This window comes from Empidonax traillii, unplaced genomic scaffold (assembly GCF_003031625.1).
Source record: "Empidonax traillii isolate 1590-97213 ecotype Southwest subspecies unplaced genomic scaffold, ASM303162v1 scaffold999:size350973, whole genome shotgun sequence".
NCBI lineage: Eukaryota > Metazoa > Chordata > Aves > Passeriformes > Tyrannidae > Empidonax > Empidonax traillii.
This window is the reverse complement of record NW_020956192.1, coordinates 144,516-171,053: the sequence shown is the minus strand read 5'-3', so window position 1 is coordinate 171,053 and position 26,538 is coordinate 144,516. Positions and strand designations below refer to the sequence as shown.

Genomic DNA, 26,538 nt, shown 5'->3' with positions numbered 1-26,538 from the left:
GCTCGGCACCTGCCGCGTGAGGGCGGGCCCGGCGCCGCCCAGCCCGTGACGGGAGGGGCGGGAGCGAGGCGGGAGCGGCGCGGTGTGGCCGGGCTGGCGGCGGGGCGGGGGGCCGGGGCTGGCTCGGTGTCAGCGGGTCACATGGAGCCTCAAATGCGGCGGGGGATGGCGGCGCGGCGCGGCTCCGCGCGGGCAGGCGGCGGCGGCTGCTGCTGCTGAGGCGGCCGCGCTGGTTCTGCGCGCCCAGGGCCCGTCCCGCCTCCCCTCACGCCTCGCCGCTCCGCTCCGCTCCGTTCGCCCCCGACAAATGATGTGTGTTGTGCTCGCCGCGATGAAAGGTGAGTGCGGGCCGGGGAGCGGCGGGGCGGGGGCAGCCCGGGCCCGGCCGGGGGCAGCCCGGGGCCGGCGGCAGTGGCGGCTCCGGGGCCTCGGCGCTCCGCCGGCCCCGCTCGGCCCCGCAGCGGACGGGGCTTTGCGGGCGCTCGGAGGGCCGGGGGGCTCCGGCTCAGCCTGCCCGGTTGTTGCAGGGGGCAGAGCGCTGTGCCCGCACGGCCCCGGCGGGGACGCGGCACGATCGGCGCGGCCGGAGCCGCTCGGAGCGGGGAGGAGCCGGTTCGGTGTGCCTGCACACCCGGGAAGAGAACGCGCTCCGTGGGCTCGGTCTGTCCATGTCTGTCTGTCTGTCTGCAGCAAACGGGCAGCATCCTGCGGGGAACTCAGGGGGTGAAGTGCCGTCTTCGCGGACAGCTGCTCGTTTTTCACAGGCTTTGGATTAAAAGGGAAGGCTAGAGCTACTTAGCGATCGATTTCTTTTTTTAAACCTTAAGTTTTCTCTGGTCGCCGGTTTGAGTCCTCAATGAGGGGCAGTGTCAGGCTGAGGAGAGGCCAGCGAAGTTTTTGATGAGGTACCAAAAGTTTAGAGGTACGTTTGCAGTCTGCCCTGCGTTCTAATAAAATGAGATCCACGGTGGAACTTGGCATTGCAGCGTTTCTGAAGTCGTCGGTTTTTTTGTTTGTGTTAGTTTTGGTTATTGGGTTTAGATGATTTTATTGTTATTTGAAAAAAAAGAAAACATCTTATTTACATGCAATATTCTCTTCACGGTAATCTAAAGACTGTAAGTGTTGGCGTTTGATTTTACTGCCCCCACTAAAATACTGAATCTTTACGCTTTAAAATATTAAATTAGATTTTTAAGCAAAATTTCTCTGTAAAAAAATTAGTTACTTGGAAAAAGAATACTGAATCTTGCTTCAGCTAGAGACTGTTTCCTTTTTTTTTTTTTTTTCCACTTAGCAAGAGCAGTAGGTATGCACACCAGTAGCAGCATAGTGTTTAAGGACAGTAATTTTCAATTACCAGGCTTCCTTTTCTTCTTGGAGAGAAGCCTGTGTGAATAAAAAGAAAAGCGCTATATTCATTAATCATTAGCCATGCTGAATGTATTTGGCAAGAAAACGTAATTGGGTTGATTCAAACACTTGCATCTGTAACAAAAGGAAGTGCGTTTTTTAAAGTGCGAACTACATGGATATTTTAGTAGTCCTTTAGAATTGTACATATTCTGATAAGAGTTTTTCAGCATATGCCTCATAAGCCTGTTAGAACCGTGAAATCAAGTAAACAAATTTAAAAAGAAAAAGAAAGGGAGGAAAGCACACAAAAAAATTTTGGAGAGTGCAGTTGTGTTGTGTGCTTCTGGACAGGGAGTTAAGGTGTGTTGTAAAAGAGCAGGCAGATGATTTACAGCAGTTCAACTTGGAAATATATTTTTTTTACTCTCTCGGGAGTTTCATTTAAACCAATTTCCGCACTGATGTAAAATCTTGGCAGAGCCCAGCCTTTGGGTTTTAAAATGTAATTCCTAGTGGCTTTATTATGGAAATGCTTCAGGTGTTTGTGCTTTTTACAGACTGCTCCTATAGTACATTTAATTCGTGTTTCGTAATGCTTAGTTTTCTAGCGCATTGAAAAACTTCCCTTGGCTTCTTATGCTTTGTCTAATTCGCTGGACAGGGTTCAGCTGGACAGAATGTGTTGTCATTTGTCTTAGAAGGGCCTCTGACTGCCATGAAGTGACAGATCCCCAGCCCAGCATTGTGATGTGAGAGAAGCAGAGTGGCAGCACGGGGAATGCAGTTTGTTAAGCTCAAAGGGGCAAGGGAAAATCGGGAAATGTGTAGGTGAATGGAGTATCTAATTTATTCTCTGTCCTGTAATGACATCTCTTGGCACTTCTTACCTTTTACAATTCTGAAATTAAAGTGAAAAATATTATGGTCTGCAGGAGAGTACAGGATTTTCATGTTGGGTTCAATTTTCTCTTTTATGTGAAAAAGGAGAGTATTAATTCCTTTCCTGTCGCTGTTCAGATAGCCCAAATTGGTACCACGTGAAGATAATTTGAGAGTTGTTTTACTTCTCCTGCAACATAATGTTCTGGCAAACACACTTTCTTGAATTCTGGCAAGCCCTCAGACTGTGTCCAGGTTGGAATGAGGAAGGACTCTGGGCAGCATTCAGCACATCCAGAGCTGCTCCAGTACATTTGGAACAGCCCAGTCCAGGGAAGAGCCTACACGTACCTTGAAAACAGGCTGTGTGTAAAGAAGTGCAACTTTCTGCTTTCAAGCAGAGAGAAAAGAGGTTTTTTTTTTCCTGTCTATTTCTAAGAAAACAGGCAGGGGTGAAGCATCAGAGTTTGTGATGACTGAATAAGTATTTTCTAGGTTGATGGACTTAAAAAAATTATTTATCAACTGCTGTGAGTGTGCAGAGGATTCAGGAAACCTCCCATTCTTAGTTTGTAACACATGCAGGGCAGTTACCCAGCTGATACTTTCAAGGGAGACTGCAACTTTATGTGCTTACCAGCAAAGTTTGCAGAGAAATCCGGCCATTGTGCCAGCCTGGTCCTTGGTACAGATCTTACTCAGGCAGCAGCTTCAAGGTTGACTTCAAGGAGAGCAGTACTGAGTGCTCTGAATTGAGGAGCACATGCTCTGGGATGGAGCAGGGCAGCACACAGCAGGAGGTGAGCCCCAGACAGAGGGAGATGGTTTCCAAAGTGTGCTGTTTGACCCTTTCCTGGGTATTTACTTTGCGGGGAGATGGGTGAATCCGGCCTGCTGTTGGTGAGAGCTGAAGTCCTTGTCCTGTACTCTCACCAGGCCTGGACGGGGTGTCTCAGTCTGGTGCTGAGTTTATAAAGGATGAGCGGGAGCCTGGCAGTGGGTTTGTCATCCTTCACATGGACATTTCGAAACTCAGCTGGTGGGAAGGTAGATGGGAACTTTCTAAGCTTTCTCAACCCAGTTGCATTTCCTGTTAAGGTGGCATTTGAGCTGCTAATCCTGTCTTTTGCTCTATGGATGTAAAGTTGAATCTCTTGCTCTTTTATGGAAGATAAACCAGACAAGTAGAATGTGGTGTTGTTACTTGGTTGCAAGGAAAATTGTTTTGCTTGGATCATTGGAAATATAACTAATTTTCCTGCTGACAGTGCCTCCAAATGAAAATCCAACCATTTAAAAACACCTGTTCAAGGAAAAAGGCAGTTGGTTTCCTTGTTAGTGCACGTGATTTTTGGATCCTGCTGCGCTTTTCCTGCAGTTGGGCACACCAAAGGAATTCCCCTTGCTGAGGACAGCCCCTTTCCTTGCAGTGCCCCCCACACTGGGAGCCAGGCTGCTGGAGGTGGTGCTGCCAGGGATTTGTGCCATCCTGCCCAATGCAGGAGAGCTTTTCCGAGGCTGCCAGGCCTGACCTTTTGGCATGTTTTTTGTCGTGTGTCTTGGCACCAGCCCGCCAGAATCTTGGTAATTACCCTGTGTTCTTCACCAGTAAACAAGTGTCTGGGGAAAGAATACCTTGCTTTACAAATGGAAGCGTGTTTAAATTTACCTTCGCTGTGGCACTACTGAAAGTTAAATCCACTTCAGCAAATACCCCAGTACAGAACTTCTGTTGACTAAATATTAACAGAATCTGGCCTTTGGAATTGCTAGCTGAGAGCCTGTTTTCTTGCTGCTTTAATTTCAGAGGACTGGTGTGAATGACTTGCTTGTACCTAAGACATTCGTGTCATTACATTTGCAGGCCGAGATTGGTTTGAGGTTTATTGCTGAAATGTGCTTTTCAGGCCCTTTGAAAGACTCTCGAGATTTAAAAGTAAAAGAGGAAATCAGTCTTTATGTCTCGCTCTGTGGAAATCAAAGGCAGTTGCCTGCTCTGTACAAGTCTCAGTTGGGGACACTCCTTTCAAGTGAGGAGAATCCGTCCTGTTTAAGTCAGCAAAAACTGTGGGTGCTGAACATCTCAGTAGATCAGACTCTTGAAACTTTGTGTACAGCTCTCTCCTAGCTGAAATGGTGAGCCTGCTCCTACTGGCTGGGAACGCAGTCTCAAAAATGATTCTTCTAGAGTAACTCTGAATAATTGGGGCAGAACTCAGGTGGTTTCTGGACACAACACAAGGAGTTCTATCTCTTTTTTTTTAAAAAAAAAAAAAACAAAGCAAAGTAAATCCCGGAAGGGATGAGGTGGAAGAGATGGGTAGTTGAGCATCGCTGGCGCTTGGGGGGTGGGCTCTGCACAGAAATGGAATATCCTCCTCTTTCATTCAGGGGGCTGGTGTGGGGCCGGGGCAGATGCAGCTGGTTCAGTGGATGCAGGGCAATGGCTGCAGCTGTGCAGTGTGACTGCAGTGGGGAGCTGGATGTTTGTATTGGGTTTATTGGTTGGGGAGGAGTGTCTAGAGACTGTGGTGAAGAACTGAGTCCTCTTTATATCAGCTACTTCCCCACTGTCTATGAAAAGGGCTGATTTCTTTAGTCATTGCCCATTATAGAGCCTGGCATGTTTGGGTTTTTTTTTTACTAGGATGATGTAGCACTCAGTTTTAACCTAAAGGGGTTATAAATCTTCTTTCTTGCTTTTCTTGCCTCCATTACAGTATAAAAATGATCACTATCATGTGCTAATTACTGGCAGGGTTGTTAGTATTTCATCTTGACTACCCAACAGAATTCTAAATTGGTGTATTTTATTCTAAACTATAGGTGCTAAACTGAAATTGGCACATCCTCGTGTCTCTCCTGAGCAGATACTTTGGATGCTGTCTGACTTCGCCTTTCTCTATCCAGTATTGGAGGAAGCTGAGATGCAGCATGTTCTTTTTTTTTTCCTTTGCATTCCCATGAGATAAGTTTTTGTAGTGTGCAAAATAACTGCATATGACAAGAATGTTATTACAGTCACACTTGATACATTTTAGAATGTTATTCTGTGTTTTTTTTTTCATTTGCAATGAAAGAAAAAAGTATTCACCTTTCTTGTATTTATCTCTGAACTGTAATTTGCAATTACAGCTGATAACTTCTGAGATCAAGCGAGCTGTAGTTTTCTCCTTTTGTGATTTGTCTTTTCCTTGAGGACCGATATCTAAGGGATATGCACATAACTAATGGTGCAGAAACTGTCTTCTTCCTTTTGAAGATCAGGAGTTTTTTTCTCCTTTTTGCAATAAACATTAACAGGGGAGGGGAGGATTCTGTCCTCCAAGAATAACTAAGTTATTCAAAAAGGTGGCTCTGTGCAGTGCAGACCTCTGCTTGTTGGATGAAAAAAAATGCGCAGACTGGAAAGCTGAAGCAGAAAGCCTTGTCAGGGGATCTGGCAGATGGACTTTCTTCTTACGCTTCATCCTGTAACCTGCCTGTGCTTAACAAAGTCTTTAGTTTGCCCAGGTTTTTTGTGGCTTTTTTTCTTCCTTTTTTTTTTTTTTTTCACTGTTCTTGCTGGAGGCATTTAGGCTAAGAAGTTCTGCAGAACACAGGTTGGCAAGCTCGGAGCAGTTTCAGGCTGCTCCCAATTGCCTGCACCTTCTGTTGAGAACACGAGGGAGTGACTCAGGGCGGCGATGACTCAGGGGGTGTCGTGCTGTTCCCCTCTCCAGAGTGGGGGTGAGCTGCAGGAGGAGCTTTGCTGGCACACCGGGCAGAGCCAGTGCTGGAGAGAGCCCCGTGAGGTGCCCCCGCTCCGCTCACCACAGACTCGTTTGGTGGGCAAACGTCACCAAATTAGTGTTTGCGGCCCTTTGTGCTGCTGGGGAAGGTGAAGCCTCGGTGTTGACGGGAGCAGATGGAATGCAGGAGAATGTGAGTCCAGTGTCAGTGACGGAGCATCTCTTACGAGCTTCCACCACTCCCTCGGTGCACGTGTCCTGTCCTCGGGAGCACGAAGCCAAACTGGCTCTGGCCCTGCAGTTGGGGTCTCTGCCATGGCTGACGCTCCTTGCACTCTTTGGATCCAGCCTAGTGTGACTCTCAGACATTTAAAGCTCTCAGTAGAGCAAGAATCCCCCCCCCTCCATGAGAAGTGTGGGGGTCCCACAGCGCTGTTGGGTGTGGGGTAGTCCCTGCCCTCGGTGTCAAACGTAGCCCATGTGTTCTCTCTAGCTGGCTGCAGTTCGTCTCAGCTACTCTTAAGCATTTACCTTCAGCAGCAAGGCCCTGATTTCACTGCATTTTTTGCTTTCTCTCCTGTGTGATGGGCAGTGGTGCAGGACCCATCCCTGGTGGCTCCTCTGTTTGTGTGATTCCAGCCTCTGGGCCTTTTGTCATGCTCCATCCGTAGCCATCTAGGCTAAAATCAATGTCGAGAGAGGTATAATCATCCCAGCTTTCATTTTAAGAGCATTTATCTCAAAGCTTAATTAAAGCTGCTTGGATGTAAATAAGTCTAACCTCTTCATTTCTGAACAATGCAAATAGAATAGTCAGCATACTTATAGGGTATCAGCCATGTAATTATTGTGTACTGTTTGTGTTCTTTGAAATACTGTGCTATTTATTGCCATTGAATCCTGGGACGAGGTGCTTCATAAAACCAACTGCATGACTCTTTATTTATGTACTTTAGAAGAAGTTGATCATTCTCAAACGAGGGGGTGGGAATGTGACATTAAATCTTTACGCAGACAGATGCACTGTGACAAAGGGGTTTGTCAGAGTGTTCCTTCAAACTGAAGGGACCACAAGCTGCAGTTCTGACTGGCTGGCAGAGTACCATGGGTCGTGTTCCTGCATGCCAGGCTCGCTTTGCACTGGCTCTGGATGGAGCTGGTCAGGGGCACCGCGGGCACCCTGCCCAGCAGGGCGTGCTGGGGCCTCCTGCCACCTCTGCTCGCACCTGGGATATTGAGAACACTTTTTGCACTGCTGACTAAAAAAAGGAAGAGGTCCTGTCACCGTTTGCACGAGCTGTCTGCTGCAGTGTGCTCTTAGTTCAGTGTTCTAGGAGTCCTCAAGCCTTGGTTATTCTTGCTGCTGTTTTGTGAAGGATGCAGTATGGCAGTGGCTTCTGCTTCCAGCTCGTGCAGATACCGAGGGCTGCTGTGCTTGATTCTGCTGGTGCCCTGACTTCCCTGCCCCAGGGAAAGGGGGAGGCAGCTGGGGCACTGAGGTTTGCTGTACACCAGGTTATAGCAGGGAGGTAGGGTGTTGTTTTGAACAGTCTCAAAAGGCTGGGTGGCATGCATGTGAAATGCCACTGAAAACTGTGCTTGTTCCAGCTAACTGGTGTTTTGGACAGGATTGTGTTAGTTTTGAATAGTCATTTCAGAATAGGTGAGGCGGAGCAGTGGCAATAGGATTGAAAGCAGGGCCTTGGGTTTTCAGTCTCCACTGCAGTTTGCAAGGGAAGGGCTGTGCTTGGGCATGTGTTTGTGGTCAGAAATTTCAGCCTCTTTTTCCAAAACACCACAGAGTTGGGCTCGATAATTTACTCCCTTCATCCAAGTACCCTTTGCTGTTGAAGGCCTCGTATAATTTACACGATCAAATTAGAAATAAGGTTCTCGCTGCATGTGGCACTCAATTCACACCTCCTGTGCGGCTGCCAGGGGTCTCAGGAGCTGGTCCTGTGCCACGGGTTAAGTGCCTAGAACTTACATGAGCTGATGTTTGCCTCTCTCCTAGCTCTGAAAAGAGAAGGGCTCTCTTGTCCAGCCTCCTCTGCTTGGCCCTGTGCCTAATGGGGCACGATTGGAAGTGTCATTTATCTTATTCTCACCCCAAAAGAAGGTTAAATTCTCTCTGAGCCCCAAGTGCTCTTTGCTGGAAGCCTGTAGTCTTGGTAGAGTGTAAAAAGCCAGTATGAAATGATCCCTGGTCATCAGAACATTCCTTTCTTTACGTAGGTATTTGCATGCTTTAGTTCCATCTTAAATTTGAATGGTATAAATTGCTCTGCTACTTGACAGGAGCAGCAGTAGCTGCTCTCCTCCTGCATCAACTGTAATGCTGCTCATCATGGGCGCATTTTCCCATTCAGCTAAATTAATTAGCTCATCTTTGTCTGTGTTTGATTTGTCAGAGTAGCTATTGTGGGCAAACACACATTTTCTACTAAATTTATAGTGATTACTTGAAGCTCAGTTTGGGAATTAATAAACCCATCTTGCACACTGCAGAAAGCGGCGTGTTGTGGATTGCCACTGCTTTTTCCCCTGCTTGGACTGCCTCCTCCTAGGTTACTGTGGAGTTGTTGGCACCGTGGATGTTACATCACTCACCAGTTTTGGAGAATATAAGTGTGAGTGAAACTCCTGTCCTGTCCTAGGCCTGGCTTGGTCCCTCAGGCTGGAGCACTCCAGAGTTTTGGAGGTGTGTTTGCCACCCTGTGCCAAGCAGAGAGGGGCAGGTTGTTGGGATGCTCTGCAGCAGCTGAGCTCCAGTCAAGGGGACACTCCCTGCAGTTGTCACACCGACAAAGGTGTTATTGTGTTGAGCTTTGGGGAGGATTTTTCTGGTGCCCTGGGTGCGCTGAATAAGAAGGAGTATTTGCCTAAAACATGGGTACATAGAGACGTTTGTAAGTGCTGGAGTGATTCTTGTATCAACAGATAATAAAAAAGCCAGACATGTTAATTAAAGAGCCGGAGATGTTTCATTGGAGCAGCCTCATATACATGGGCGCCTCCTAAATGGCTGAGGGCAGCAGGCCCGGAGCATTCCTGCCTCCCTGCCCAGATGCTCCTCACGATAGCAGTGCTTGGCAGCACCTGTGGCAGCAGCAGCAGGGCCAGGCCGTGCTTCTGGGCTGGCACTCGGGCCTGAGGGGCTGGAGCGGGGCCAGCACATGGAGCAGAGTCAAGGAATTGATTTTCCCATCGTTCTTCTCGAGGAGGAGCCAAATCCTGCCTCCTGCCCGGGATGCTCCTCCACGGACACTCTGTGTGCAGCCTCTCAGGAACACGAGCAGTTGTTCCCCCCTGTGTTTCTCTTGGTGGGTTATTTTACTGCAGGTGATAGAATCGGGGTGAGCACTGAGAACTGACTGTAGCCTGGCCCTGGAAAGGCCCTGAACATGTGATGTTTCCAGTATTGCTAGCTTGATTTATCCGGATTTCTTAAAAATCCGCTGGTGTTTCTGGGGCTAATTTTGCATTTGCCAGCCAGAAAGGTTGAGTGCAGCACCTGGCTGCTGGCACGGCTAGAGCTGAGAGCTCCCTCCCTCACATCCACCTCGCTAGCTCTTAACACACACGCCGCCCTTGCTGAGCTGCTGGATGTTGAAAAGGAGCAATCGGTGTCTGTAACGGATCGGTTTCGTTTTACGGGATTTTTTTTTTCTCACTCAGTAAAACCTTTTAAAAGTATTGTATAGTTTTCTCACTTGAAAATGTTTCGCTGAAATGGAAGTGTTCAGAGTAGTGCATTTCTCTGGGTGTACCCTGATCATGCACCTTTAAACCAGTTGGCTTGGAGAGGGGCATCAGTCCCGATGTTGTTGTGGAAACCTAGAGCTTAGCACGGGGAAATGTTCCCTCTTTGCTGTCACTGTTCCAAAATGTTCTAATTTCCTTCTGATGTTTTCCCTCTCAACCACAGTGTTTATACTTACAGAAGGGAAAAATAGCCAGACATAAAGGTCACTCTAAAGCAGAGACCTTGTGAATGGCAAAATCTCACTCCAGAGAATTTCAGCTCCTAGGATTCATTTAAAAGCCCTCGCAGAAGTGCTTCAGAATGGAAATGCTTTTTTATGTCTCCCACTGAAAGCTGTAGCATTTACTGGTGGTAAATTTGCACTTTACAACGTGTTATTTTGTGCCAGTGTTGATTACTGTTTTGTCGCAGAAGTAACTAACTTTGTAATTTAATCTGCCTTGGTATTGTCAGCCTGGAATTTTCTGTATACACACTGCATTATGGAAAACTGTACTGCAGAGGCTGCCTTGGGCTCTGAAGTCCCTGAACTGTAGTGGTGGAGGCTGGCAGAGAAACCAGAGAGGCACCACTGCTCACAGGCCTCGGCTTTACACTGTTCCCAGTGCAGCTCCTCCTGGTCACTGCTGGAGTCCCAAATTACCTGGGAGAGAGTGAGGAAATACAGACTTGACTAGGTAATTATACTTTATGTTAAATGGATTCAGATATATTAGCCAATGCTTGTATTAATTTGTAATACTTGAAAAACCTGATCAGATCTTGGTTTTTAATCAAGCTATCATTCCAGAAGAGTAGCGCACTTCTTGTGGAAATTCTGAAAACAAGTTACTAAGAAATCTGACTCATAAAGCAAATGCCTCATGAAATTTGAATGTTTAGAAGGGAAGATGACTGGCAGCTCCTCTTGTAAGCGTGCTAGTTGCAATAAAGTAGAAAAGTTCAACATCAAAGAGATCCCCGCTTAGTCTGTGGCATATTTGTACATCAAAGAACAAATACGGGACAAAAGGAACTGAACAGAGATACAGTTCATCCTTGCAGACAGGTCCCCGTGGAACGCTATAAAGAGCTGCTTTCATAACGTGGAAATGATCTCTGGCACATCTTCATCCCCGATTTGGGGAATAGGTAAGAGCAGGAGTTAAAGGCGGTGTCTCAGGAGGAGCTGTGCCCACGCCCTGGGTGGGAGCGGCGGGTGTCAGCGTGGGCTGGGACAGGCTGAGCAGACACGGGGCACTGTGGGCAGCTGGGGCAGGGGGCTCACAGTGCACAGGGAGAGCCAAGGGGCTGCTCTCTGGTTCAGGGCACTGTGCCTGTGCCCAAGGCCTGCATCAGGCTGCCCAGGGAGGGTGTGGAGTGTCCGTTCCTGGAGACACTCAGCCCTCACTGGACACTCACCTGAGCTTGGGCTGACCCTGCCTCGAGCGTGGGCTGCATCCAGCAATCTCCAGAGGTGCCTCCAACACCAGCTCCTCTAGGATCCTTTTATAGTGAGGCACCTGTCCATTCCACACTTTGAATTATGACCTCTCTTAATAAAATTTAGCAAAAATCTGACCGGCTCCAGCACAGGAAAAGTCCTCCACCTCCACCTGCTTTTTTGCTGCTTTTCTGAGCTTTGGTAGTGTGAAAGCTGGGTGTATTTTTGCTGATTTGTGCTTTTAGGAGTTTGTTGTGGTTTTGTTGTTCGGTGAGTTTTTGTTATTTTTTTCTTATTCTTGAATTCCCCCTTAAATTAGAGCGGAAGTTTGTGGATATCTGCCTTAGAACTGAAGACAAGTAATCTTGGGTATGTAGACCACATGTCTCCTATCAGAACAAGACAGGGCATGTGAAGTTGATCCCATTTTTGGCCTGCCTTGACCAATTGGTGGTAGCGCTGTGTTGGAGGCAGTGGAGACTCTGCTATTCATTTGAATGTATCTGTTTTAATATTACAATGTAAAGTAGGTCACATCTATTCTTCAGTTCCAGTCTTTCTTCTTCATTTGTATTTCTGTAAGTGCTGACTGCTTATGTGGTATACAGAAATGTTAATCATAAGATCCAGACTGAAGCTCAATTCTCCAAAGTTCAAGTGTGCTTGGATCAACGGTTTTAATAGCAGTTCCATCTTTTCTGGAGATAGTATTGTCAGCAGACTCATTTCTTTTACTGCAGGACTAAAAATAGTTACAATCTCGTGGAATCATTAAGAAATACAAAGGGTTTCTGTTAAAAACCCTGGGGAAACCTGATTAGGCAGACTGCTGTATAATTAATTGATGTGCTACTACACTTGGAGAAGTAGTGCATCAGTAAACAGAAGTCAGAATGTAAAAGGCTGAGAAGAACTGCTGGGAATTGTGTTAAGACATCAAGGCTTGAAAATAACAATTTGGGCACCTCAGGAGAGACCGGCATTTGCATTTGGTGGAAGGACAGAAAGCTCTCTGGGGGGCCAGGACAGGGGATGTGTGAAGGCCCAGGCTTTGTGCTTAGCCCTTCTTTTACCCATAAAACAGCCACAAACACCTGTGGTATTACTGGTCCCAGTATCTCCTACTGCCTTCAAGTGGACATTCTGATAGTTCCCTAGACTGTATTGTTGTATTTTTAAAACGGTGTCCGATAAAGCGTTGTTAGAATGTTCCTTTTGTTCATGCTGTGCATTAAAACATTCACTCTGATAATAAGTTGTTGCCTAAGATATGACACGGATCATTGATTGGTGCCATTGTTTGTCTTGTTTGCTTTGAGACTGGACTCAATTGTCAGCAAGCAGCCTGTAATTATCCCTTTGCACAAGGCAGGCTCTTCCATGGCGTTACTCTAAAGAGAAGTAGCAGTTGTGCATGGAGAGAGCAGGGGAGGACGTGATGACACGTCAACAAACTAAATTACTCTTCCAGAAATGCGTTCAAAACTTGTACCAAACCCTTTGTTGCTGCCCCCCTGCAATAGTGAAAGAATTCCATCCTGGGATGGGACGTTCACCCTGACAGGTCCCCGTGGCCAAGGAGGAAGAAAAAGCAATGGCAGCGAGCTCTGGGCCCTTCAGAAACACGATGTTGTGGGTGATTTGAGGAAGGCACTCCAGGGAGAATAGATTGGTGTTTTCCCGTTTGGACAAATATAAGGCAGCTGTTTTTAAAGAGCCCCGTTTCTGTATCTGTTGCTTGCCCTGCTGATGGGAGAAACGAGCTGTACTGGAAGAGCTTTACCGACTAAGTGGCTTTACCTGGATCTTGCAGCACCCTGGAGTTCCTTCAACAGCACTGCTCACTTGGCACACAGGCGTGCTGAAATCAAGCCTTTCTGGGGAAATTGTAATAACTGGTGGTGAGCAGTGAGCGCTGCTCTCCCGTCAGCGCAGGGGCTGTGCAGGAACCTCACCCTGAGGAGGGAACTGAAGATGTGTCAGTGCTGTGCTGGTGAAAGAAGGTGGAGCTTTCCTCACTCAAGTCCTGACCTGCTGGTTGGCACGGACTGTGTTTGGAACAGACGAGAGCTTTACATTTTAGAAAACCCAATCAAATGAATTCAATTTATATGCTAAATTGAGGGAACTTTTGAAAGACTTCACTTTTGAATTAACAAAAAAAAGAAATCCCACCCAAACCAACAATAAACTATTAGAGACTTTCCCACCTTCGGAGCGCCCAACCTGTCGGGTTAACAGCTTGTTCTGTCAGGGAGTGTGTGTATGTGCTTGCTCAAGGAGAGCTGCCAGCGGCTCGTAAAACCAAAATCCCAAAATTAAATCCTTCAGTACTTCTTTTTCTCTTTTTTTTTTTCACCCCTCATTGAATGGAATTGAAAAATTTCTTAGGGAGGTGCCAACAAAAATAATGTGGGCTTGGTGTAGCTCAGCTCCTTCGCTTGGGCTGCTGCCGCAGCGTCGGCGCTGTGGTGGCCGTGCCAGTTGGGGGTTTGCCTCAGCAGCGGGTGGGAGCCCCTCCTGGATGGGCACCACGCTCCGGTGTCTCCTGGGAGCCCCAAGTTCCAGCCCCAGGAGCACATCCAGGGCTGGCACAGAGCTGGGTCTGTCACACGGGGAGCTCTGCACTGCGCCGGCCAAGCCGCTGCTTCTGAGTTTGAGACAGCTTTTGTCAGCCAAGCATTTCTTCATTGATGGAAGTTTTGCAGTTTCTGAGGACTCTTATCTGCTTCCAGTGTAAAAAGCACCTTAATAATTGAAATTACATAGCACGACTTCAAATGTAATCACCAAATATAATGTGGGAGAAGAATTAATTTAATTATCATTAATTCCAGTTTTCAGAAAATGCTTTCAAACTCGTCTTAAGCTGTATACCAAAACTGTTATCACTTTGGAAAATGTTCCAAGTCTCCAGACATCTCAGTCAAGTGTCTGTTCCACAAAGGACTACTTTGATCCAGCTATCTATCAGATTTATCCAAAGACTCAAAACCCAGATTGCTTGCTACTAATCCAGTGCTTTGCAAACAAGATTTTACTTTTTATTCCCTTTACTTGTTTTTCAAAAATTCAGGCAGCTGTCCAATGGGGATGGTTTCTTCCCATAAATAATTAAGCCCATTGTAAGCAGTGTCAGTGCAAAGTATTCCTGAGATTCATGAAGTTTTAAGTACCTACTCTTTTCTTCCCTTTGAGAACAGTAACATGTCCCAAGCAGTTTGAATGCTCGTGAATCACGTCGGTAGAAGGGGAGAAATGATTCCAAACCTTCTGCGTTTTTGGTGTTTGCGTTTGTTCTCGGGATTCTTTTGTTGGCCATCCCAAGGCAGGAGTGCCCCCGTGGCTGAGCCGAGCTCAGGGGTGGGTGCAGCAGCTGCTGTTGGTGTTTGTGTCCAGGGCATGGAGTGCCCTGTGAGCAGCAGAGCTGAGGGGTTCCTCTCAGCAGTGTGGGGGGCTGAGCTGCCTCTCTGCAATTCCTCGCTGCTGACACTGGGGAAGAACCTTCCCTCCTCTCACGTGGGCCAGCAGTGAGATGAGGTCTCTCTCTGAAGCTGTGCTTATTACTGCACCTCAGAATTATATTCTTTTCATGATGAGAACAGGTAATTGAACAGCCTAATCAAAGGGGATTTATCACTGGAGGAATTAAAAGCGTTGCCATCAAAAAGAGCAAGTTGGGTGTAAATACTAGGGTGTTTTTCAGAGAAAAGAGCAGCTAGGACACTAGAAGAAACCAAGGACTGTGTTCTAAAAGGGACAATACCCACAGCACTGGGGGAAGGAAAATGAAAATTGTTTACCTGCCTGCTAATGCCATCAATAGTAGTTCCAAGTACATTGTTCTTTGGAGTTCAAGAATCCACCTAAGTATTTTAAAACATTGTTTATTAACAGTAACCGGTTTTGATGCCAGAGAGGGTAAATTAAGCTGGTTGCACAATTCATCAGGCTCTGCTAAATGCCGTGGATGTCATTAGTTACTAAGTGAGCAGTGGCTAGCCTGGCAGTTTATTATATCTGAGGACAATGCCCCAGTGGTCCTGGATGAGAGGAATCATCAGTGCACAAAGTGAGGGGGATGCTCTGGCTGTTCTGCCCCCAGGCTTTGTGACTGGGCTTGCAGGGGGCACAGTGGGCACAGCACACCCACTGCTCTCCAGACCCCTCAGCAGCCACAGTTGTCTTGCACAGCCTGTCCCAAGGGTCTGATGCTAAGCTGGCAAAGGGCTTCCATCTGTCACAGGTTCTTCCTTCTCGTTTTCCTCATTTCTCTCATTTAGTTTTTTTTTTTTTTTTTAATGAAAACATTTTTTTCTGTAGTGAATCTGTCAGAAAAAGTAAATTGACATGTCATGGACTGGCTTTGTGGTTTGCAGGGTGGTGTTTTTTTTTCCTGGTTTTAAGCAGACGCAAAAGGTATATTTTGATGCTGTTACAGTGTGATGGATGAAAAAACTGCACTGACTTTTATCCAGGAGAGGGAGGCGAGTTGTTTTCTTTCAAGGGCTGTAGATCAATTGATGTCTTACAGAAGTAATACCATGAAAGTGGGGAAGAACTCCTCTTTGATACTCGAGTGTTTCTATTTCAGTTGGTACAGTAATGGGCTTTTGAATTAAAGGTTTGTTAAAGCTTGTATCTATTTCAGAGTATTGACAGCCGAAGCAGACTCACTGAGCCAAAATTTATATGTTTATCCAAGCCTGTTAAAATCAGAATTTATGTTGACTGTACCAGTGTCTAAGCTCTAATACCACTTTTATACAGAAGGCTGCTATTGGAATTTTCAGCAAAGTAAATTTCTTTACAATGTGCCTTTGAGTTATGGTTTATAACTGGATTCATATAAATAAATGCTTTCAACCCAATGCTGTTGAGCTAATTCCATTTTGAAGTCATTAATTATATTTAGCTCACTGAAAAAAGGAGGGGGAAAAGCATCAACTAACCCTCTATAAAAGTGACAACAGGATTGTTTTGGGAAGAGGCTTTGGGCCTCCTAAGCTACAAATAGTGAGCGGTTTGTTGGGTTGGTGGTGGTTGTTCTAATCAAAGAAGTGTGAACAGAAGCTGGATAATGCACTGCTATACTGCAGAGACAATTCATTTTGAACAGACATTAACACACTTAATGCTTTGTGCTTTTATCACGTTAAGGTCTTTGCAGTAATATCAGACTGTGCAGTGAGCCTGCTGGTTTGTACAGAGAAACAACCAACCTTGGGTTTGAATCATAAATTCAGTAACTCTTGTCAGATTGGTGAATTTTCAAGGTAAATTTCTTCTGATGTGTGTTCGATTGAAAAATTGGTTCGCTACATTCAAACAACTTCATGGAAGAAAGAAGAAACTTCTTACAGTGTGTGTGTATCGTGTGAAGCTTATGATAAAGTGCTAACTGGTCATCAAAGCTGAAATCCAGATATAAGCAAAACACTGGGTTTTACTGCAGTTTGTGTGAGCCTGCTTGTTACACCCTGCTCATGGGATTTTGTCTCTTCAGGAGTTTGAGGGAGGGCACAGCCAACCTGAGCAGTGCTGATTGCAGCTCCCCAAAGACAGCTCAGGAGATCAGCAGTGTGTCTGTTGTTAGAGTGGAGCACGGCACTTCTGCCACTTCCATCCTTATCCTTCCATTTTGACTCTTAATTTGGGTGGGTGTAAGGACTGCCCTCTCGGGGTCCCCGTTGCCCTGGGATCACGCAGGCTGCACGCAGGGCTGGCATCCTGCTCAAGTGCTGTGTGATTGCCTGATCCTCTTCCCTTTGCTGTCTGCTTTCTCATTACTTTCATTTCTTCTCCTTCATGTTAACGTTCTTCATCTCCAATTCACTTTCTTGTGTTCTTCTTTCACCCTCCTTTGGAAGCGAACTGCCAGTGCCTTGTTTAATCCTTTTAGGAGTGTCGTGAGGGGTAACAACACAAGGGTGCATTTCAGGCCCTTTGTAGCCAACTGTTTGACATCACTGTGAGGGAATGAAAGGCAGAGCCCTCCAGGACCCCTCTGTGCTGTACCTGCCAGCACTGCACGCTCAGTTCTTCAAGACATCCTGCTTCCTTTAGTGGCCTTCTGGAATAGTTCCAGGCACACCAGAGGGTTGTGACAACTGGAAGAAACCATCTCTTGAGATGGGCTTCAGTTGTTTTTGAGTGCACCAGAATGGTCTGTTAAAGCTGTGCCCCTGTCCCCCAGCCCATCAGCACCCCGGGGCAGTCTGTGCCAGGGCACCAGCAGGTGAACGCTGGCACACTCAGGAACCTCAAGTTGTTCTCGGTTTTGTTTTACTTGAGGAGAAGCTGTTGCTCTCAGGTTGGCTCTGCTGGAGGATGGAGATGTGAGATTGCCGTGCCGAGAGCTGCGGTCTGTGCAGTGCTGAACTGTGCCCTGAGCTCCCTGAACTGTGCCAACTGTTCTGCTTACCAGCCTGATTAACGAGAAATCAACCACAGGCTGGCTTGGAGGAGCCTGTCAATGAAACCTCTGCCTTGCTTGGAGCTTGCCTGCTAAGGCTGAGTTGGTTAAAATGAACCAGCATGGAGCGAGGAAGCTGTCTGGGATTGCTCTGACCCAGGTTATTTCACACAGCACAGCAGTCACCGTCTAAACCTCATATGAGGCGTGCACAACCAGAATGACAGTGAACTGAGCTGGCCAACGAGTTTGGGAGCTAAATAGTAGGGAGCAAGGAAAATGCAAAAGAAGATACAGTTTTGTACTTCTGTTCAAGATCCATCCTTTGAATCTGCATTTATTACGTATTCTATTTTGTGCGTGTGAGGTCCTTGTCCCAGAGTGTTCCTCAGCTCTGCTGTGGTGACAGTGGTGAACCAGTTATCCATCTGTCCTTCCTCCTGACTTCATCCTTGAGGAGAACCTCGTGCTGCTGTGTTTGTTAGCACAGGTAGCCCGTGGATGTTATTTCTGGGGTGCCAGGTTGCTCACAAAAGTGGTCTCCGAACTCATGCGCCTCCATCACTAAAAAAATAAATTTGAGTGTGCACCCCAGTGTATGTATGTTTTTAATAAATTGTGTACACGTGCTACTGTTGTAATATTAGGTACATTATAAACATGCACAAAAATAGAAATTTATAAAGAGTTAGACAGAGATGATGATTTTTGAGGTCTGTGTGCTAGAAGCGCAGTTGACTTTATGTGTAAAAAGCTGTACCTTTATATTCACTGCTTAAATCTTTCCGTAAGAGTGAATGGAAGCTGAGGTGGGGAAGTTCCTAAGGGTGGCTAGTGGGCTGTAAAATCACCACATCTAATGAAGTCTGGTAGATGAGTTGATTTTTCATTAATTTGTTGTAGTTTCTTGACAAACTACTGACTTATGATAACCTTTATTTTCCACTCATCCATAAGGGAAGCATAATTCATGCTGGAAAATGCTTTCATTTTTAAATTACACACTTTATAGTGTTTTTTCTGCCCACCCTTCTGCCTTTGTTCGGCTCTGGCTTTTGGAAAGGGATCTAGCTGATTCTCAGCTATCATTTAAAAACATTCCCCGTGTGTTTAATCATGGATGCAGCTTGTAAATACATTGTGGTTGTATGCATCTGACACATGGCTTATCCAGCCTCCCAAACAAAGGAATCTCCAGACTCAGTTCACAAACTGCCCGTGGGTGATTCAGGGAAAGCGTGTCCTCCCAGCTCCTCATCCCTCTGTGCCTCCCTGGGCTCCGTCCCTGCTGCCCTCCCCCAGCTGCCCTGGGCAGTGTGGCTGTGTCCCTCGGGATTCAGGGCCCCACTGGAAGCCACAGTGTGACTCTGGTTTCTCTGTCAGTGCTTGTGAAAGCTCAGAGGTGGAAATACCTTGAATGTGAAACCTGAGTGGGCTGCTGACAGAAACCTGTCACAACTTTTTGTGCTTCATCACTGCTTCCCCAGAGCTTAACTCTGATCAACTAATCGTTTCAATTCCAACAATTCCATGGCCTCTTTCCCCTTCCCTCTCTTCCTCCGTTTCCAGAAGACCTCCAAGAAGAGCTTTGCCATGAGCAATATATTAAGCTGTTTGCTGGCTCACACAGAGTTACCTGGTTTTGTATTGGCACCTTGCTTCAGTCCAATGTGGTGATGGAGTGTTTCTATCTGTCTTATTTGACACCTGAAAGTGCCCACACTAAACTGAAACCCAGACAGAACAGCTCCAAAATATTTGTTAAAAACCTTACGGCTTCGTGTCTGTGTGTATGCTCGCTTCTTTCTTGTTTTGTGCCCTTTTTTTGTTGAATACTCAAGGGTTGGCAGTGCTGTGAAGTAGAACAGCGAAACATAAATATTAATTGTGGTAGAAATATTGTCTAGAATCTCATCCTTGTTTTACTTGAAAATAATACTCAATTGTCTTGGCCGTGCTGGAACAAAGACAAGACCTAAGGGATGTGCATTTGTTTGGCTGCAACTTTATTAACACATTTGGGAACGCTGCCCGGCAGTAAATCATACACAGTGAGTCATTGCTTATTCCTTGATCGTTCCTACCTCTCTGGGAGAGCTGCTGCCAGCCTTCCCTGCCAGCCTGGCACCCCCTGACTGTAGGGCCACCTCAGCTTTCCTGGGGACACTGGTGCCAGGGGAGGGTCAGTCCCTCACTGCACCAGATGGCAGGAGCTGCAACTGCTTTTCCACAGCTTTCTCAGAGAGCCACTGCTGACCTGGCTGGTTTGGTGTTGGTTTTGGTTTTTTTTTTCCCCTCTCTGGCAGTGTGAAAAACCGTGGGAATGTATTTAAGTCGGGTACCACCTAGGAGTGGCAAGCCCTGTACCTTCCCACTGCTCTCCTGGGTAACACCTCATTTCAGAGGATCGCTGCCACAGATAAGGGGCTGCTAATCCTTTGTTTGCATAGGCTCAGTTAAATTGCTCCCTTCAGCTGGGGGGAGACTTGAAATTTTGAGGGCAAAGTTGAAAATTCCAGCGCAGTTGATAGCGAGTGTTTTCCAGCTCCTCTCACTCAGGCACCACACTCGTAAGAGCTCTGTCTGCCCTGTTATTCTGGATTATGAGTGCAGTTTCTGCCTCCAGCAGGTACTTGCCTCTTTCCTGCTGCCTCCACTTGCAGTGTAAAAGTATATTGGTCAGAAATTCCCTGTTTGTTAAGCTCAGTGAGACAAGCCCCAAACAGCTGAATGTTTTAAAAAGTTTAGTATTGCTGCCTCACCGGGGGGCACTCAAAGCTGCACCACCACTAAAATGCTACTTCAGTGCCCTACTAGTGTATCTTCTGGCAGTGGACGGGTTAATTTAGCAGTGGCACGTCTGGTTTGTTAGAGCAAGGACACTTCTCCCTTCCCACACATAAAAACGTGACTGCAAACAGCTGAAAGCGGCCGTGTTGGAATGGCTGTGTTTCCTCTGGAAAGCCTTGCCTGCCTTTTCCGTGGGGAGATGGAAAGTCCTCTCGATGGCACTGGGGGTGGGCAGGCTGGGCCCCCCTGCACCCTGAGGTGCAGCTGTGGGGCTGTGTGGAGATGGCAGGGAAGCCCGGGGGGGGTTCAGCTCGTGCTGTCCGGTTAGGGACGGGTGGGAAGGAGCAGCCAGGCTCTCCTCCCTCCTGCAGCAGCACAACCTGCACTTCAGCACGAGCTTTAGGACAGGCACGGTGTCCATCAGGCTGCTCGTGAAATCATAGGCCACTCATTTTTCTAAATAAACTTAATGACAATATTTGTGCCTGCTGACTTGGAGTGTCATTCGTGTTGCAACAGGGCTTTCCGTGGATTAATCACACCACCTGGATGCAAACACAACACAAACAAAGATGAAGTTCTCCTGAGTTTTGACTGAGAAACTAAAAACTTGCAGTTTGTTGGCTGTGCTGGCTCAGATATTTGCCTTGCAGTGAGATGGTCGTGTTGTTACATTGGACACGAAGCAAGGGGAATTCACTGGTGCGCAGCAACAGTGACAAATCCATTTTCCAGTCCTGGATTATGGTCTTAAAATCAAAGGCAGTAATTATTATTTAGTTCCTGTAATCAGTAAGCTCTTAAGTTTCAAAGGAAACTCGAAGTATTTGGTATGTGGGCTCGGCAGTAACTTGTGACAGAAGTTCAGCTGTTGTTTGAGAGCACATTTCAGCTCCTGTTTTCGGGAGCCATTTTGCAGTGGCTCCTGAAAAATGTAATTGCAGACTTAGTAAAGACTTCCTCTCGTTTGTCCCTCAATATTGACTGTTCTGATTGATGTGTATTTTAAAATGAGATGAGCTTAAAAGGTTCTCAACTTCTAGGTTAAGTAAATTGTGTGATGGTGAGGACTGCAGAACTGTCAGGTTATATCCTGTACCACTTGAAGGAAAGCAAAGAAACAGCTAAAATTTGTGCTTTAGTCTCTTCCCAGTTTACCCTCTTGCGTCAGTGTAGGCAGAACAGGTAACGTTTGGTCCTCTTGCTGTTCTATTTCTGGTTATCCTAGGATGAAAATTGTTTTCTAGTACGATACTGAAGTACAAAACTCGGGTATAAAACAAATTAAAGACAAAGTTATCTGTGGACTTTATTCTACATTCTAGCACAGGCAAGGTACCAGGCACTGTATAAGCACAGGAGAAATACATTATCTAACCTATTGAGCTTACATCTGAAAATGGAGGATAATCAAATCAACATGGCTTTTGTAGAACTCTCTGTGCATTGTCCAGCAACTTGTAAGTGTATATTTGTGAAAAACAGGGTCTGCACCATGATAGTCTTTGTTCTAGATCCACTAAATGTTTCAGGATTTCTCCAGTGAAATCTTGTCAAGGTAGCACATATAAATTGTGCTGAAAACTGATGGTGCCGTTTCATTCCAAGTCAAAATAAATGTAGGAGATGCCCTACATTGTGTGGAATCCTTGTGCTGTGTTGCTAAAAAGTACACGTTTCAAAAAAATAACCTTGTGGAATTGAGTAAACTGGGCTTTCTGGAATTGTCTGCAGATTCTATCATCACTTCTGGAATGCACTCTTTCCCTGGGCCAGGGTTGCCAGACAGAGCTCTCCGACAATCTCTTTATCTGCAGGGTTGTCTATAATGTTAATTAGTGAACTCTTTGAAAAACCAGCTTCCACCAGTTAATTTATGCAGAAAACATCACTGAGGATGTTTTACCTGTTTGCCAAGGAGGGGACTCAAGTATAGCTTGAGGGACGTGGCTTGGGCCACACAAGAAGCCTGTGTTGTAGCCAGGCATCAGCAGATCGGCGTTTCAGTGCCCGACTACACAAATTCAGAAAATAAGGAGTTGAACAAAAGCTGATGCAACACTGAAGCTTTGGGTCTTGGGTACAATTTGCAGGGTGCTGAACTCTGCCCATGAAGTCAGAAGGATGTGCTTAGGAAGGTCTGCAATGCTCGTGCGGTCATGGAATCACAGAACGGTTTGGGTTGGAAGGGATGTTAAAAATCAGTCACTTTGTTCCAACATCCCCCCTGCCACCGGCCCAGGTTGCTCCAAGCCCCGTCCAACCTGGCCTTGGACACTTACAGGGCTGGGGCAGCCACAGCTTCTCTGGGCACCCTGTGCCAGGGCCTGCCCACCCTGCCAGGGCAGGATTCCTTCCTAATGAGTAACCTAAACCTGCCCTCTTTTGTTTTGAAGCCATTCCCCCTTATCCTTGTCCCCAGTCCCTCTCCAGCTCTCCTGGAGCCCCTTTAGGCCCTGCCAGGGGCTCTCAGGTCTCCCTGAATCCTTCCCTTCTCCAGGTGAACCCCACCAGCTGTCCCAGCCTGGCTCCAGAGCAGAGGGATCCAGCCCTGGCAGCAGCTCCGGGGCCTCCTCTCCGCTCGCTCCAGCAGCTCCACGTCCTTCTTACACCGGAGGCCCCAGAGCTGGGCTGCACAGCACAGCTTGGTGCTGGTGGCAGACTTGCTGAGGGTGCACTCAGTGCCACTGTGTCCTGAGCCAACAGAAATTCCCCGCAGTTTGAGTGGGAGCTGCCAGGCTGGCTGCAGACATGTCAGTGCTCCTCAGTGCTCGACCAGACAGCTCAGGGTTTTCACTTTCTATTGACACTTCTTTTTTAACCCTCTGATAAGGCTTCATAATAGTTATTATTTAGGGCTGATGTCCTGGCCGAGAGGACCGAGGAAACAGAATGTCAGTGTTAACCCCTTCTGGGGATTTTTAGATTGTCAGCCCGATGTCTCAAAACCATAAGGCAGGAGCAAAAATCCTGAGGTTGGTGTTTCACCTTGAAAGCTTTCTTTGGGGATTCTTGCTTTCCTTAGGTTTGTGTTTGTTTTTTGAATATGTGCTCTCTAATCTAGCGAGGACATAATGAGCTCTTGAGACATAATAAGCTCAGTAAGACTTGAAACACTATTTACCGCTTGAAGTATTTACGTGGCTTCTGTTCTATTCATGTATCCAAGTGCAGGATGGTATTTAATAGATCCTCACAGATAGGAAGCCTCTAATCCTGATGTTGTACAGGTATGAACTGAATTACAGAGAGGCATGTGAAGTTATTTAATCCTTCAGCTGCTGGAGTTTGCAGTGAGAGCGGCACATCTGCCAGGAGCTGGACACGCTGTGACTGCGCGGGTTCTGGGACTCGCCCTGGCTCACACACACCGTGCGGGTGACAGCACGGGGACTCGCAGTCCCAGCTTCTCGATCCCGTGGTGGCAATCCTGAGTTAGCCTGAGAGGAAGAAATGCTTCCCATCTGCTTCTGAAAGGAGGCAGGAAGGTTCAGGCTAGAAGGAAAGGACAGGTTGTAACTGTGAGGAAAACAAGCTGTTGGAACGACTTCTTTTAGAACTGGGATGTGTTTTCTGTCACTTGATGGCTCCATGTGCATAATGATGGCACTTTGAAAGAAGTGCCTTCTATATCCCTGGTGTGTATGGGCATCACACAAAACCCACTGGTGATATCCCATCATCTCCCTCACCCACGAGGTGGGATGGGATTATAACCTCTCCTACCAGCCTCAGCCTCACTCTTCTTCTGATGTCAGTTGTCCTTGAACCCATTCCATCGTGCTGATGCTGGGAGCAGCATGTTCTTTGGTTTCTTTCACTCCTAATCCTATGGTATTTTTTTCATGCGGTTTTACAGTCAGAAATTTTGGAATTGGGAATAGGAGGAAGGTGAGTGGGACACAGTCTATCCCTAAATGTTTTACAGCTGCATTAACGCATAGGTCAACTATCCTTCCACAGTGCAATTACTTCTGCACATACAGAAGACGCCTCCCTGTAAATTCCTTGTGACATAAGGTTTCTGGCTAAAATTAGGTCATGGCTATTTAATTGTTTAGGTGTCCACCCACGAGGGAGCTACAGAGAGCTCTTTCAATTCCTTGCAATCAAGTAAGTAGCAGTTACTCTGCTTTATCCTCTAAGGAAATAGTCCACCAAAAATAATATGTTGATTCTTTAGTCCCTCCCTGTCACTAATCACTCAGCTCTGGGAGCTGCACACTGCCCTGGCCCTCAGCACTGGAGTGTCCAAGTGCCTCAGTCATTAATTTTCAACTTACGACACTTTGGTGATGTAAGGAAGCGTTATCCTCGTTTCACAGCCGAGGAATTGACACATCAAATAAGTGACTCGCTTCAAGTTTCACAGCAATACTGGCAGTAGAAACCAATGACTTATTCACAGACTATTCTGTTTCTTGGAAAACTAACCCCGTGTTCCTTGTCCTTCTGCCTGCTCCCCCAGATCTCCTCGTACCAATCGAGCAGCCTGAGGGTTGAGCTCTGTGTATTTTGGTCTCCCCTAAGCTGGCATTGCCAAACAAATGCACCCCTCCCTTGTGTGAGCACGAGCAGCATCTCCGCAGTCACATGGGCAGTTAAGTCAGGGAACTGATTCAGGTTAAAGTTAATCCCCCAGAGAGCAGTTCCAACCTGAGCTACTCCTCCTGAGCCCTTGCAGGGAGAGCTGTGCAGGCACTGGGGAAGGGGGGGCCACTCTGTTCGATGGCTGGGGGTTTGTGCTGGCTGAAACGCTCCTGGAGTTGGTTCATCAGGACCTTCACCAAAACAGCTTCTGGTTTCTTCTTCCTTTGAGGAGCAGATTGCATGCTTGGAGTTTTCCCCGTGTCTGCAGAGCCCACCCAGAGTACAGTGATGTGGGGGCTGAGGAGCTCAGGGGAGGCTTTGGATCAGTTCTTGCTGTGGGGATGTTTTGGATCTTCCCTGCGTGGCACGTTCTCGTGGTGTGGCTGATACCATTAAAAATGCTTGACTCTGTATCATCTTTTTCTGTTTGAAGTGCAAGTTACAAATGCAGCCAGAGAGGAGCGTGGTTGCCAGGATAGGGATGTTTTTAAAGGCAATAAAGTGCTGCAAGTGGGGAGCTCAGTGCCACATCTCACCCCGCTGGCCCACGTGAGCCTTTCTGCCTCGAGTGGTTCCCTAGGAAAGACCCGTTGGAATTGTGTGCCTGTTTTTTAGTCTTTAGGGGCAGTATCATCTCCAGGGGGTTTCTGCCATGAGCTCCCATGTGCGAGTCAGACAGGTGGGGAGAACCCTGCTGTGCTGACCCCTCTGTGTGAGGGGGTGTTCAGGGGCTCCCCCATTGCTGTGCTGGGTGCACTGTCAGCTGTCAGAACACAGCGTGTACCCAATCCTTCCCTCCACCCGAAGGACTGTGGCACAGGAGAACCTGTAGGAGTGGAATGATGCCCTCAGCCCAACTGCATCACAAGTCCACAGACATTTATGCAGGACCTTGGCACGCTAATAACTCGGTTGTTGATGACTAAGGCAGCAAGAAGGGTGCCAATGGCATTTCAAAGGAGACTGAAAGGAGGAGTTCTCATACCTAAAAAAATGCTGCAGAAGAGAGCAAAACATCTTGTAATGACTGCTGTTAACATTTTAAAGGTGAGGATGATAACTCTTCGCTTGAACCGCCCCCTGCCCCCTGATAATCTCGTTTGGTGTCTTTGTTGCTGAGCCCTGTCCCCAGCTTTCCTGCTTGTTTGTCCTGTGGCTGGAGCGTGAGGCCTGCCTGCCTGCCAGAACGAGAGTGTTGCAGATGGTCCTCAGTGCCATAAACTTCTGCTGCACAAAGCTCTGGCCTGTGTCAGCCACAGCCACGGTCCCCGCTCCAACCCAGCCACCTCAGAAGCCTCAAAAGAAACGTGTGTGGGATTGTTACATTCATTTTTTTTTGTTTTGGCCTTGCTCAAAGGCTCAAGATTATGACATAAATCAGCTTGGTTTTCCCCCTCAGCTGAATACAGATCATAACATTAGAGCACAGCCACTCAGTGCAGCAGGAACCTAACAAAAACCAGATTGTAACACAGTCACTAGTTCCTTTGAAGGAGGCAGTGTTAGCAATTACACTCAAGACTAGACGTTGGTAAGAACTTACCAAATAATTATAGGCTTCCCGAAGTAGTATAGTATAGTGTGAGTA

At 47.0% G+C, this 26,538-nt stretch overlaps 1 protein-coding gene across 2 annotated transcripts in view; it reads left to right on the top strand.

The window, feature by feature from the left end:
* Positions 1 to 255: 255 nt before the first annotated feature.
* RORA (RAR related orphan receptor A) overlaps positions 256 to 26,538 on the top strand; it is a 64,704-nt gene continuing 38,421 nt past the window's right edge. For both annotated transcript variants that reach the window (XM_027903904.1, XM_027903903.1), the window contains exon 1: positions 256 to 338. In XM_027903904.1, the coding sequence (XP_027759705.1) occupies positions 308 to 338 (31 nt within the window). In that variant the 5' untranslated portion in view covers positions 256 to 307. The remainder of the gene's footprint in view (positions 339 to 26,538) is intronic.